General features: G+C 45.8%; 1 protein-coding gene across 1 annotated transcript in view; it reads left to right on the top strand.

Moving 5' to 3' along the window:
• Positions 1–674: 674 nt before the first annotated feature.
• FOXO1 (forkhead box O1) overlaps positions 675–15,438 on the top strand; it is a 97,756-nt gene continuing 82,992 nt past the window's right edge. The window contains exon 1 of the mRNA XM_082700491.1: positions 675–2,741. Coding sequence (XP_082556617.1) covers positions 2,091–2,741 — 651 coding nt within the window. The 5' untranslated portion in view covers positions 675–2,090. The remainder of the gene's footprint in view (positions 2,742–15,438) is intronic.

Below are 15,438 nucleotides of genomic sequence, written 5' to 3'. Positions count from 1 at the left end.
TTCTTTCTTTTTTTAAAAAAATATTTTATTTATTTATTTGACAGAGAGAGAGAGATCACAAGCAGGCAAAGAGGCAGGCAGAGGCAGAGCGGGAAGCAGGCTCCCTGCCTAGCAGAGAGCCCCAAATCGGACTCATCCCATGACCCTAAGACCATGACCCCAGCGGAAGGCAGAGTTTTAATCCACTGAGCCCTCATTTTGCACAAGATATTTAAGACTCTGTCAATCTTCCAACCTGAGGGATCCCATCCCGAGGAAAGGAAATGCCTTCCATATTCTTCCTAAAAAACCAAACCAAACCAAACAAACAAACAAAAAAACCCTGTTTCTTGAAAACTGCTTCTTTTGCTCCGTAGCACACAGGATCACTGTCTTCCTACTTTTGGCCCCACTGATCTCCACAGGACCTGGAGCCCAAACGTGGGGTTGGGTGGGTGATGGGCTTACGGACACTCGAGGCGAACAGTTTAGAGGAAACTGGGTTTGGGGCAGGGCTGAGCCCCAAGGCTTTCGTCTTTCCCTTTGGGCGCTTTTACTTCTCGACCGACACCTTGCCAATTCCATCTTCCACAGCAAGGAAATAACAAGCAAATAGTGGAAGTGTATTAGAGGTAAGTAATAAAGTGACGAGGTTCTGTCTACAAGCTCTTCTCTGATTCCTCCCCCGCCGCCCCTGGATTATTAGAGTCTGAGGTTCCCGCCGAGGGGAAGATGTTCCCACAGAGGGAATGAGGTCCAGGATGCTTGAGTCTGGGTGTGCATGTGAAATAGGATGGTCTTCGGCCGCGCTGGGTCCCCTCTCCCTCATTTCTAGCCTTTTAGGTCAAGAATGGAGTGAACCCAGCTGGCGGCTGGTGGGCTGGACGCCTGGCCCTCGGCCAGAGGGAACCGCAGAGGCTCCGCTTGGGGTCGCGGACAGGTGGGTTCCGGGCTCGGAGGCGTGGGGAGGGCGGCCGCCGCGCGGACTCCACCGCCGGGACCCTGGTGCGGGGGGAGGTTTGCTGTGCAGCCCGCGTGGGGGCTGGAGAATTTGACAGGTCGCAGGGAAAGAGAACAAAAAACAAACACAAAACCCACCGATTTCCCCACGTTTCTCTGCAAAAGAATCGTGGGTGGAGCCGAAAAGGGGGGCGACTGAGTAGAATTCCGCGAGGCCACCTCCGCCGCCCACCTAGCGCCTGGCGGAGCGAGGAGCGTTCCCCCGGCCCCCGCCCCGCCCCACGCTGGGCCCCGAGAGGAGGTCGAGGCGAAGCAAGACACACGTTCCACTCGAGCTTCCCGAGTACTCGGCTTTGCTCCTCAGTAGTAAACAAAGTGTCGCCGCCGCCTCCACGCTGGTTTGCCTCCTAGCAATCAAAACACTGAGAGGGCGAGAGACTCACAGAAACACTTGAGAATTACCAGAAAATAAACACAGAGATCCAAAAAAAAGAAAAAGGAGAGAGAGAGAAAGAAAGAGAGAGAGAGAGAGAGAGTGAAAGAGAAAAACACCCCACTACCCCCCACCAAACCACTGCCGCCTCCCGGTGGAAAACCGGCCCCCGCCCAGGCGGGCGACCATTGGCTGCCTGGGCGGCGGCGCCGCGCGCTCATTGGTAGCGCGCGCTGTCCGTCAGGGGCGGGCCGGCGCGCGCGCCGCCGCGGGCGGGGGGCGGCGGCAGATCCCGTAAGTCGGGCGGCAGCGTAGTCGCTGCAGCCGCCGCCGCCGCCGCCGCCACATTCAACAGGCAGCAGCGCCGCGGTCGCGCCGCGGGGAGAGCGAGCGGCCCGCTGCGTCCGTCCGTCCTCCTGTCTGCGGGCCCTGTCAGCAGGAGTACGACGCCGACCGCTGTCCGGCCCAGTGACTCTGGCCTGCAGTCCTGCCGGTGCAGCGGACCTGGAAGAGCCTAGATGTTGATGGACCCGCGAAGTTAAGTTCTGGGCTCGCGCTTCCACTCCGCCGCGCCTTCCTCCCGGTTTTCGTCGGCTCGAGGCACGGACCTCGCCCCCCCAAATCTCGGACCGGCTCTTCTCACCCCCTCCCCCTCGGCCCCGTGTGGTGCGCTCGACCCCTTGGCTCTCCCGCGGCTGGGGGAGGGGTGGGGGTCACCATGGCCGAAGCGCCCCAGGTGGTGGAGATCGACCCGGACTTCGAGCCGCTGCCGCGGCCGCGCTCGTGCACCTGGCCGCTGCCCAGGCCGGAGTTTAGCCAGTCCAACTCGGCCACCTCCAGCCCGGCGCCGTCCGGCGGCGCGGCCGCGAACCCCGACGCCGCCGCGGGCCTGCCCTCGGCCTCGGCGGCCGCTGTCAACGCTGACTTCATGAGCAACCTGAGCCTGCTGGAGGAGCCCGGGGACTTCCCGCAGGCGCCCGGCTCCGTGGCGGCGGCCGCAGCGGCGGCCGCAGCGGTGGCGGCGGCGGCGGCCGCTGCTGCTGCCACCGGGGGTCTTTGCGGGGACTTCCAGAGCCCGGAGGCGGGCTGCCTGCACCCGGCGCCGCCGCAGCCTCCGCCGCCTGGGCCGCTGTCTCAGCACCCGCCGGTGCCCCCAGCCGCCGCCGGGCCGCTTGCCGGGCAGCCGCGAAAGAGCAGCTCGTCCCGCCGCAACGCGTGGGGCAACCTGTCCTACGCCGACCTCATCACCAAGGCCATCGAGAGCTCAGCGGAGAAGCGGCTCACGCTGTCGCAGATCTACGAGTGGATGGTCAAGAGCGTGCCCTACTTCAAGGATAAGGGTGACAGCAACAGCTCGGCGGGCTGGAAGGTGAGTGGCCTCGGGGCGCAAGGCTGGACGGAGCGAGGGGGCGCGGGGAGCCCTGCCTCCACCCGAGGTCGTGGTGGGGCACATGACGGGGCGACTGTGGAAGTTTGCTTGCCCTCAAAGTGCAAGGCATGCGGGCGGCGCGTGCAGAGAGAGCGCGAGAAGTGGCAGACGTGAGTGGTGGGCTTGCCCGGGACCCGTCGGGGGACAGGAATAAGTGTGTGTGAGCGCGCTCAAGTGAGAGTTCGAGTGGGACGGGGAAGGGGGCTCACTTGGGAATTAGGAGTGAAAAAAGTACGGTAAGAAGTGGACATCAGAGAAGGCAGAAAAGTTCGCCGGTGGGGGGGAGAAGGGGTTCAATGGGGTCTGCTCCCCCACGACTGGAGGGGACTCGTGCCATTACTCCTTTTCCTCCAGGACCTTGGGGGGTGAGGGCGGCTCCTCTCGGTCTCCTGCGGTGCGCGTCCCACCAGCTTTGGGCTACGCAGCAGAGCAGTTTCCGCTGCGCTGGGCGGAGGAGGGTGCGGCGGGGCTCTTCGGGGGCCCCGCCGCCCAAGCACCGAGCTGTAGGTGGAGGGGACAGACAGGTCGCCAGCCGGCCCCTGGGGGCTGGCAGCGCAGTTTTTGGAGGCCGGTGTGCATTTTGCTTTGTTTTTATTTTATCCGAAGTGGCCGCGAGTGCAGGGGGCCGGGCGAGCCGAGCTGGAGGTAGTGCATCCGACACGTGCGAAGAGGCGGCCACCGCTTGCGGAGCGCGGGCGCTGGGCCGCGCGGGGAGAGCTAAAGTTCAAGTGTGACCCTCGGCGGAGGCGGGGGCGGGGGCGGGAGCTGGAGCTGCGACGGAGAGGGAGGGGCCGCAGGCGTAGGAAGAGAGCGCCTTTAAAGGGCCAGCGCGCGCCCCGCGGCGGTGCGCAGCTCCCGGCCCGGCCGCAGGGCTGCGTGGCCGGCGCTGCTCTGCGCCAGAAATGCCCCCAAACTTGGCCTCGACCTTGGTCCGAGGCCTTTAATTAGGCATGGAGAGGCTGCTCTGGGTGACGAGAGTTGGAGATGTGTGTACCTTCTCTCGCTTTGCCACCTCAGTGTTACCGAGCGTGGAAGTACAGACGTGGCAGGGGTCTTTGTGACAAGTGTTTCGGGCGAGTGGGAGTGGAGGGGCGCGTGAAAGGAATGTGTGGGGACGTCCTGCTTCAATAGAGGACTATAGATAAGGCGCCTCCGGTTCTTTTTTAGGTTTTCAGAGAGAGGAGACTCAGAGGTTCTCAGGGCCGGGACAGGTACTTCCCTACTTGAGGGTCGAAAAGACCCGGGGGCTCTCAGGACAGGCTGTGGGCAGGCTTACCGGGGGTCTGTTCGCAGTGTGGCCTTCTGAAGCTGACGGTTTCTCAGTGTCGCAGGTGGAGGGATCGATACGAAAGTTAAGTTGAGAACTTCTTCCTCATCCCTTATCCTGACTGTGTAGCATAATCAAGATTGATCTTTGCTACGCAGTTGGTTACACCACGATGGTTTTACATATGCTGTCATGTTTGTGGTTAATGTGTGTCAAAAAGGTTAACTTACTCATATCTTATTGAAGTTCCTGGAGGAGGAGCCAGGATTTTATTTTTTTCCAACGTGTGTTTTAGAGTAAAAGTAACCACTTACAATCTCATTCCTAGGCATTACGTGCAGTTTTACTGTTTCAAAAAGCTTGGTATGTATTCTTTCAAGTCACAAAATCCAGATCCAGTTTTACTTAACATTTGAGTTTAAGTATTTGACTTGCTCATCTGGCAACCCTGCTTGAGCTATTTATTATAAAGTATTTGCCATTAAAAAAAATTTTTTTTTTTTGAACATTGAAAGTACCGTGTGTACTTAAAGCATTCTTTTATGTCCTTGGAAATGGATACAATCTACTTCAGTTTGCTGGAGTGCTTTCCTTCAAAGATGGAGAAGGGCATTGTTTGGGGATTATATTTAGTTTTGCCTCTCATAGGGTCTTAAATCAGAGTATTCTTCTTAAACTAGGAGTATAACCTAGACTTTTAAGATTAAGTGCTTTTTAAAAAAAAAAAAAGATATTAAGGCCAAATCAAAGCCCCAAACTTTTTTTTATTAGGTTCTTTCTTGTTATAATTTTTTTTTACCTGAATGGAATTCTAATTTTTTCTTTAAAAATATACTTATTGTAGGTAGAAGATCCATCAAGTGATAGTAAGAATTGTTACTATCTGTTCAGAATTGGAGGCCCAGTGACAGCTCCTGGTGGAAACCAAGGGGGGCTTTGGGAGGGAGCGGGTTGCTGTTCTCAAGTGAGTAAATGTTTCAGGTGTAGTGAGAGTCCGTTGGTACAAGTCAGATTACAGCAAGTGCATTTTCACTTTGAGTAAAAGGATATTTTAAGAAGAAAAGAAACAACCTTAAGTATTCTAACTCATAACCGGTCTTCTGGTTAGAGTTTTCATAAAAATGAGTTAGTTGTTAAAACCAAGTTTCTCAGATTTGAAAGACTCATCTGTTACAGATTCATAAAAGGGACACATTTTACTATGACTTTTAGCTTAAAAAAGAAATCGAATTCTAAAATGCAAATCAACCCAAACCTAACTTTTAGAACTGAGGAGAGGCTGGTTTGGAACCAAATATTTCCTGTGATTTACTACTGGGAATTAGACTGAATCTTTAATTAAATGCAGTTTCTTGTGCTTTAACTTCCTGGGGCCTGCCAGAGATTTTGAAAGCCATTTGCATAGGACAGAATAGTTGAAAAGCTGATAAAGAGTTCATAAACTTCTAGTTCCTTAGACACTAGTTGTATTTGTGGGATGTGCATTTTATGTTTGTAGGGATGGTATATTACATCTGTTTTACACTTGCTTTGTTATTGGCCATAAGTGTCATAAGGTTACACTCAAAGTGGAAGCTAAAACTTTTGGAAAACCCGGGATCTTTTAAAGCATGTACAGTATTTATAAATAGTGAAACTTCATTTCCATGACCTGTCCCCCTCCCCCGCCCTCCCACCCGCAGAGAGCTTTCTAGAGCTTGGGAAGTAGTATTGTGAGCTCTGGTTCCACTTCCCCTCCCCCCTTTTAATGGCAGTTTTAAGTTGACTCTTGTTTTTTGTTTTGACATTATTTGGAACACCTGGGTTAAAAGAATGTTTCAACAATAAGACTTGATACCTAAAGAAAATTTTAAATTGTTTTATATATCTCAGATATTTGGTTTGGAATGACTTTTCTTAATTTGGCCTATGAACTGACAGTACTTTTAAAAATTTTTTTTATTTTAAAATTCACATTTTGGAGGTGAGTGATTTAAATCCTACAGAGTCCTTGGCACAGGGATGACAGATGTTTTCTTGCTGCATACTCACATTTGACTTAAAGAATGGCCTCTTGGTGAGGCTAATTTCAGCTTATTACTGAAGTTACCTTAAAGAAAACCTTGTTTTACAGTGGAGTGACAATTTCCGTATATGTATTTGGGGAAGGGAGCATGAGGTAAGAGAGTAGGGGAATTAATGCAGCAAAATTGATAAGCATATTTGCTGAAGACTGAAAAAGGTGTGTGGGACTAATGGGACAGTTCTTACAGCTGGTACTTTTTTTCCAGAAATTCCAAAATTGGTGTCGGTGTCAAGTGTGAATCCCTTCATTGGTGATTATCAGAATTTTATTTTTATTTTACCTATGTTTTTATGGCAGGTCCTTGGGAGAGATGTGGCCAGAGTGGCGACTTCTATTTTTGTTTGTGTCCCCCCCCCCATTTTATTTTCTCAGAGTGGCAAATATTTGGATACTGGAAAGAAGACAGTTTTAATTCTCATGTAAATTTTTTAAAAAGGTTAAAGTACATTGAGACCCTTTTCCCCCTGCCCCACAATAACTTAGAAGCTATTACATTAGTAGTGGGCACAAATACGGCTAGATACCATATACTGCACAGAGAATCTTTTAAGGGACATATAAACTGGGGGGTGGGGATGGAATACTCAGTGGTGAGTTAGAATCCCTGATAGCTTGAAAGTGTTTTGCCTATTTTTGTGCGTTACCATCCGAGCTCCCTAAACTACTATTCTCTATGATTTTCTAAGACAGCAGCTGTCTGTATTTGCCTGGAATTTCTTTGGAGAGCCTGAATTATTTGCATTTTTCTAGAACACTCTGCCCTTGGAAACTACCCAGTAAACTGGCATCATGGGAATTTAATCAGCTGTTTTTTTTTTTCCTCCCCCCTGTATGTGCCATAACTTTGGGGCTTCCTGGAATCCTTTTGGAGAAGCACTGTAAACCCAGTGGTGACTGGCGAGGGCAAAGGAGTATTTAGTTGTACAGAGCATTGGAACATTGAGTAGAGTGGATCTAGCCTTGGTTCTTTCAACATTTGCCTTGGCTTTCATAATAACAACTTGTAGAGACCTGCCCTTGGCCCAGCGTCGAGGACCTCCTTTGGGTCAGATAACTACCTTTTCTTGCTGTGTACAAGATTCTGAAGTTAGTATGGGTTCCTTCTCAGTTGTCAGAGGATTGGATGAACTTGGAAAGTTTTTATTTTGTTGTCTAAGGGGTGAGGGCTTGTGTTCCAATGAATATGCTGTATATAAGAGCACTAAAGTTTGGAGGAATTCACCCTTTTTGCTAAATTCCTGATAAGGAATTTAGTTCTGACTAACAGAACTCATGTCAGTGGTGCAGAAATTCTTTGCAGAGAATTACTGCTTGTTATCTGTGGTCTTCTAAGGAACATATGAAATGTGAAAATGGATTTTTATATATTAGTGATTTCACATGGTTCAGGTTTTTAGTAAACCACCCTCTTCATGGCATTCCACTTTATTCCACTCAGTCTATGTATGGTTTATAAACTTGTGGGGTAAGCACTGTAATTACTGAGACTTGATTTGAATTATTCTTGCCACTTGGAAGGCTTTTTGGGGGGATGCTTTTCTCCCCCCTCTTTTTCTTTTTTATTCATCCTTGTATAGCTTTGACATAAGCTCTTAAGAGCGAACTAGTTTTGATATTATGCCAAATAAGATCAGAAAGCTAAATTTGCTGTCCCTTTCCAGTTTATTATGTAGTGAATTTTCACCTTAATGCATTACTTTAAATAAGGACAGAAATTCAACAAGTGTCCTTTATTTCAGGCTGTATTTATTACAGGAAAAAAAAAGTGAGGTAGAGCTGTGTGATGAGCTTCTGTAGCCCCCAGTTTTTGGTTTCTGATGATTGCTGAAGCTTGCCATCTTTATGGTCAGAGGTCACTAAGGCTGACAGGGGAGTGTCCAGGTCTTCCCCTTTTGCAGTTTTCCATTGACCACCCAGTCCATTCTGACTGGGCACTCAGTTATATGGACAGTATGACTTCTCCTCCAGTTGGTTCACTTATTTATAATTTTTTTCTTCTATGCTCAAACCTAAAGATACCCCAGGACAAGTTGCAGACTTTTTCTCATTTTTTCCCCCCTAGATAATTTAACCCCTCTATTGTCCTGGTCTCCAGTTACTTAAAGGCCATAAATGTCCCACTTTCACCTCAAATTGAACACATTTAAACCCAAGCATGCTGTATTTCCTCTTACTCTGAGATGAGGTTCCCATCTTGAGTTTCCTGATTTGGTTAGTGGTCTAGTTAGTTAACCATTTACCTAGTTTTCAGACTTGGACGTCCTCTTCAGCACACTTTTTTCATGCTGTTCAATGCCCAGAGTATCTCCCCTCTTCTTTCTCAGTCTGCTGAGACATTGACTTCCTGACCCCTACCTGTTACAGGTTAGGTCTCTTCTTTAAGTTCTAAAAAACCATCGTGTCCCCAGGACTTGGATCATTTTGTGCCTTTACTGGAGGTTTTGAAAATTTTGCTTAGTATGCAAAGCTCACACATCTGTTTGCCAACTTCCAGTCTTGGTTCCTGCCTGAAGGCATTTTTGCCTTCTCATAGTGAATGCCTGGTGATCTCTTGATTTCAGGCTGCTTTGTATTATAACTTAACTTTAATGCCTGCAGTTATATTGTAAATATATGGTTGGGAAAAAGTTTTTCTTGAACTACGGATCTTTTCTATTTTAGCTTTCTGTCTTTTCACAATGTGATAATGTTTATATTAGTATAACTATAAAGTTCTGTGATGGTTTTATTTTCTGGAGATGGTCACAGTATCTTATTTTTTCTCCATTTGTTGTGTGATTATTGGATTATTGGTGTAACGAATGTTTACAGGATGTTGTATTAGATGTATCTGAATGATAGAAAAATGATTTAAACATGGATCCTGTAGGGATATATGAGGTATGACAAGTAAGTAACTATATAATACACTGTAGAAAGGGTTATGTGCCTTCAAGAAAAACTGAGTTCTGTGTTGGCTATTGAGATGGACCTTGAAAATGGGATGTTAGTCTCCCACGATTTCATTATAAAATTTTCAAATGTTAAGCAAAGTTGAAAGAATTCTACATTGAACACCTGTATACCTGCCATCTAGTTTCTATGACTAACATTTTATTGTACTTGCTTCACTGTGTATCTGTTGTTGGCACATCCATTTTTCTATCCATCATGTTATTATGCTTTTAAAGATTCCATTTATTTATTAGAGCACAAGAAGAGGGAGAAGCAGGCTTGCCAGTGAGTGGGGAGCCCGATGTGGGGCTCAGTCCCAGGTCTCTGGGACCATAACCTGAGCTGAAGGCAGACACTTAGCTGACGGAGCCACCTGGGTGCCTCCCATCAGATTATTTTTTAAATTGATTTTCTAAATGATGGTTTGGCATTCATAAAGGCATGCAAATAGGGGAGCATCAGTTTCTCTGAGTGATATGTAAAACCTAGGAAGTTTGAAAAAGTATAGGTAGACTATTGTCAGATTGAAATTGGACTTGGTATATAGTATGAAAATAATGTTACAGAGGTGCCTGGGTGGCTCAGTCATTAAGTGTCTGCCTTTGGCTCAGGTCGTGACCCCAGAGTCCTGGGATAGAGCCCCACATAGGCATTGGGCTCCCTGCTCAGCAGGAAGCCTGCTTCTTCCTCTCCCACTCACCCTGCTTGTGTTCCCTCTCTCACCGTGTCTTCTATCAAATAAATAAATAAAATCTTAAAAAAAAAAAATCCTCTTGGGGCCCCTGGGTGACTCTGTGGGTTAAGGCCTCAGCCTTTGGCTCAGGTCATGATCTCAGGGTCCTGGGATTGAGCCCTGCATCGGGCTCTCTGCTCAGCAGGGAGCCTGCTTCCTCCTTTCTCTCTTCGCCTGCCTCTCTGCCTATTTGTGATTTGTCAAATAAATAAATAGAATCTTTTAAAAAAATCCTCTTAAAAAAGTTATAGATTAAATTTTTCTATGAAATTATATTTTTTAATAAAATAAGAAATTATGAAAATATGGTCACATTTTTAGTTCTTAAAATTCAGTTTCTTCAGGGGCACCTGGGCGGCTCAGTCGTTAAGTGTCTGCTTCAGCTTGGGTCATGATTCCAGAGTCCTGCTATGGAGCCCTGCATCTGGCTCCCTGCATAGAAGGAAGCCTGCTTCTTCCTCTCCCACTCCTGCTGTTTTGTGTTCCTGCTGTTTTGTGTTCCTTCTCTTGCTGTGTCTTTGTCAAATAAATAAATAAAAATTTTAAAAAAATCCAATTTCTTAGAGATGCTCATATAAATATAGAAACCCATGGAATGCAAATAAAGACAAGGTATTACATTTGGTTTAAAATTCATACATAGAATTTGGTGATGGAACACATTATATAATTAATTTAATATGAATAGTAGGCATGGGACTCCTGGGTGGTACAGTCAGTTAAGTGTCTGACTCTTGGTTTTTGTTTGTTTGTTTTTTTTAATATTTTTTTTATTTATTTGACAGAGAGAGACCTCGAGAGGGGGAACACAAGCAGGGGGTGAGGGCGAGGGAGAAGCAGACTCACAGTGGAGCAGGGAGCTCACTGCCAGGCTCAATCCCAGGATCTTGGATCACAACCTGAGGCAAAGACAGATGCTTAACAACTGAGCCACCCAGGTGCCCCAAGTGTCTGACTCTTGAAACAGACTCTTGGTTTCAGTTGGGTTCATAATCTGAGGAGAAATCTTAGGCTCTCAGGATCATGTCTGTCTGGCTCTGTGCTCAGGACAGAGTCTGTTTGGGATTCTCTTCTTCTGTACCCTTTCCCTGTGCCCCCCGCTAAAAAAATAAGAAAAGTATTTGAACAGTAGACATTTGCATAATATTTAGCTTTTTGTTTGGTCTGCTCTTTAAAACTAATATTTAGGGGCTGCCTGGCTGGCTCAGTATGGTGGAGCGTGTAATTCCTGATCTCATGGTGGTGAATTTGCGCCCCACCTTGGGGGTAGAGTTTATTTAAAACAAAAAAACAAAAACCTGAACTTCATACTTTTGTGTCCTGGGAGAGTGATTTAAACAAGGAAAGCTCATTGTTGTTGGTTTTATCTTTTTAAAATATTTTACTTACTTATTAGAGAGAGTGAGAGAGAGAAGACGAGCGGTGGCAAAGGCAGAGGGAGAAGCAGATTCCCAGGTCATGGGATCATGACTGGAGCCAAAGGCAGATGCCCAGCTGATTGAGCCAACTAGGTACACCGCACCCCCCACCTCTTTTTCAAAGATTTTACTCATCCATTTCAGAGAGAGCAAGAATGAGGAGGGGGGGAAGGGGTAGAGAGAGAGAGAGAACCATACACCCCCCACCCCCCACCTTGTGCTGAGCAGGAAGCCCAACACAGGCCTCAGGCCTCACCCCGCCCTGATCCCAGGACCCAGAGATAATGATCTGAGCTGAAGGCAGATGCCCAACTGACTGAGCCACCCAGGTGCCCCAGAAAGCTCATTGCTATACATCATCATCATCATCATCATCATCATCATTATTATTATTATTATTATTTTAAATGAGAAATCCTAAAGCTGGAGTTAGCAATCTCAAAATATACCTAGGGCAATTGTGAGGCAAAGTTATATTGGCTTAAAAAGATGCCTTAAAATTTACATCAGTTCTAGTATTGCATTAGCGAAATACTAGAAATTCTTGAGAGCTTTCTCATTTTAATATGTTTATCCCTGGGGGGGGGTTGGGGGGTTGGGTGGCTCAGTGGATTAAAGCCTCTGCCTTTGGCTCAGGTAGTGATCCTGCTTCCTCTGCTCTCTCTGCCTGCCTCTCTGCCTACTTGTGATCTCTGTCAAATAAATAAATAAAATCTTAAAAAAAAAATACATCTTTACCCACCGACCTTAGTATAGGATGAAGGTAATAATGAGAGACTTCAGTGGGTCCAAAGGGAGTTAAATTTTGATGTGCTAAACCTAAAAGTGATATCAGGCAGACAGACATGGAACTGAGTGCATCCTGAATCCTTGTGTGAGTGAGCCTGGCTAGCTCATGGAGAACTTAAAGATCTATGCAGTATAAAATGTACTTGGTTATAGCAAATGGCACAAATTCACACCTATTAGAACTTATTAGCCATGTTAGAAATAACAAGTGTTGAAGAAATGCAGAAAGCTATTTTAGTATTATATACATACCTGTAGTAGCAGACAGCATATCATTTAAAAGGTACCTTGCTTTGGGGAGTGAGGGACAGGGAATCAAAAACAAAGAGCTCACTACTATGAGGTTTTATTAAATGTGTAAGTTACATTCCACGCGGACAAAATAGCTTTCGTAGTACACCGGGATACACTTGTGAGATCAAGTGAGGTTCAGAATTGTAGCTCATCTTTGGTCTTTTCATTCTGTAAGTTGAGAGAGATGTAAAATACCTTCATCCTTTAACTTGTGTCTTATCTTAGTTGTGATCAGGAAGGACAGCAATGTGGGGTCTTAGCTCCTAAGAGGAGAGGCAGAGTCAATTTGTAGATCTGTGGGAGGGCAGGTCATTTTTTTCCAAGGTAGCTTATCCCTACTGACACTAAGTCACAGGAGTTCTTGAATTCTTAGGGATGGTGGATGGCACATTTCTCCAGAAGAGAATGCCACTTCTAAAGCCTGTGGTGCATTGGTGTGCAACTGTAGTGCCTGTGACCTGGGATGTGTGCTCTTATCTCCTACAACCCATGCTCCTTGTACACTCTCCTGTTGGCCACGTACGTGGGAGTCCCCAGGCTGCCACCTTTGTGAGTGTGGCTGGTTCCCACATCTCTGTATGGATTTTTGAGACCTGAAAACAGAATCTTTTTCAGCCTTGAAAAAGATTTCAGCCTTACCTTCTCCCCCTAGTTGATGCTGGTTCTAATTACAGTGTGTCACTTTGTGTGGCTTAAGTTAGGAACTGATCCTGATGCTAAATCCTGTGACCTTAATGGCTGTGGAGATGCTGCTTACCCCTTCTGATTAAAGGAGAGCTGTTATGCGAAAGAGGGTGGGAAGAAGGGATGGCCTGTATTCTTTTGTTGGATTAAACACATTTCTTGGATAAACAGAGTTTTCTCAATTGCCATTCCTCATGAATCTAGAAAATGGGTCATAGTTTCCTGAATCTCTTCTTTTTATTGTACCAACTCTGATAAACATCAGAGTTGAGAAAAAATGTTTTTCTCCTTATAACGGGGATCCCGAAGTTGTTACAGAGCTGCCTGTGCACTGCTGGTGAGAGGCCTCCAATTACTGGTTTGCTGAGTTAACAGTCTGAAAGTAGCTCAAGGAACCTGACTTCAGGAAGGGGAGGGGACCTCAGTGGTTGCATTTTATAACTGCAGTAGAAAAGTCTTGAAGAGCAGGATTGACCCTCTCAGTTTTACTTGGACTCCAGCTAAGAGAGAGGCCTAATGAAGGAAGGAGGAAGAGGAGAACCAGCATGGATTCTTTGGGCAGATAAAGATCTTTTCATTTCAGTATCTGGCAAATGGTTATCATGGTTATCTGAGGCCGGGAGGCACTTACCTTTTAGCTTTGCTTCCCGTGTTCCTCCCTGTGCAACACCCTCCACCCCACAAGTTTTCCTTTTTTTTTTTTTTTTTTTTTTTGTAGTCTTTGTGCCCACCATGGATGGGGCTTGGGCTCACAAACCCTAGTTCAAGAGTCGCATGCTCTACTGACTGAGCCATATAGGCGCCCCCAGTTTTCCTTTTTTTAATCTAGAAAATTAGTGCTTTTCCTCTACCAGTTTCATGCTGCAGAAAGCCTGCCATGCAGGTGTCTTTAGAGAGGAACCATCTTGTTGTCTAGGTGAGAAATCCCTGCATACAGAATGGGAGAATACATACATCCTGCATACAGAATGGATTTCAGATCCAATTTGAAGAGAAATTAAAATGAATTGCATAATTCCTAGGGTTGTAAATATTGTGTCCTTCAAAGCTTGAAAACAAAATAACCACATATGTATTTGGGAATGGTCTGTACAAGTACATATCAAATACCTTAGACAGTTTGGTTGCTTGGAAGCAAGGTCAAAGGAAATGGTTTGCATATGGTTTAGCTAGAGGCTCTTATTTTGGCAGATTCTTGAGGTAGTGATAAGTCAAAATGTGGATGTTATTGTACTATTTTGACATGAAAGGAATTTTTTTTCCTGTTGTTCTCATATAACCTTAAATGTAGGGTTGCATCAGGATAAATCAGTCAAATTATTTTTCAGAGATGATGTAGTTTCTTGAATTTGGGACTTGTAATTTGCAGAATCATCAATTTGTCACACCAGTGAAGTTTCAATGTCCGGTTCAGACCACCATACTGTGATTTGAATGTAGGAGAAACCCACCTACCTGAAGGCAACTGTTACATCACCTGTCTGCATCTGGAACCTCTCTGTCTCTCAGTCTGAGGGGCCAGCTCTGAAGTGGGGGGAGGAGAACTTGCCAAACTTGTAAATACTACCTAAGGTTGTTTGTGTACTGGGTACCAAGCTGGTTGCATCTCTCTAAATTTGAATGTAAACCTTTTTTCTCTGGATGGGTAGATATGCATGCCATCTTGAAATTTACATGCAGTGAATGTGAAAGCTTCCTGTGGACCATCCTGCTGACTTTTATGTAATCTGTGGCGCTGAATTGGTTTCTCCTTTCTTTTTAATGTCCCATTATAACATTTGCATATACTGAATGTGAAAGATTCCTACACCTCTGTTACTGGTTTGTCTTAAATGGTTTCTTAAACCTCTTAGAATTCATAAAATAGAATTGATTATATAGAGCCTAGATTTATGTCTATTATATATATTTGCATTAACAGGTGGCAAATTTGTGTATTTGGCGGGGAGGGGGGATGGTATGTATATGACACTGATTTCAAACACAGTATTTGCTGGCTTTACATTTTAGAAGAGATCACCAAATGGTTTTTATTGCTATTTTCTGAAGTATTGGGGAAAGTTAAAAAAATAAACATTAAGGAAAGGTGTTAGGGTTAAAAATTCCTGTAATTAGTTGTGTTTTGATGTGATTTACATCATCTTTTTTGGTTCTGTAATGGGTACTTCCCCAGCTGTGATCTCAGTGCTTTCTAGTAGCACTGTAATACTATATCCTAGTATTCCTGGATATTTCCTTAAGGTGCTTTGTATTTCATGAAATGCCGTTTGATATCTTTGAATAGTTACATAGAGGACATTCTAAAAACAAACAAACAAACCCCCCACAAAACCCCCAGAGCACAAGAAAGCAGATTTAGAATTACCAAAAAAGAAATTTTAGAATCATGGTTGCATGGTTGTAACAGCTTTCATAAGCTTACACTTTGGTGTTTAGATGGGTCCTGTGTATTT

The sequence above is a fragment of the Mustela nivalis genome (genome assembly GCF_964662115.1).
Source record: "Mustela nivalis genome assembly, chromosome: 15".
Lineage (NCBI taxonomy): Eukaryota > Metazoa > Chordata > Mammalia > Carnivora > Mustelidae > Mustela > Mustela nivalis.
Note: the sequence above shows the minus strand (reverse complement) of the source record. Positions and strands in the feature narration are given on the sequence as shown.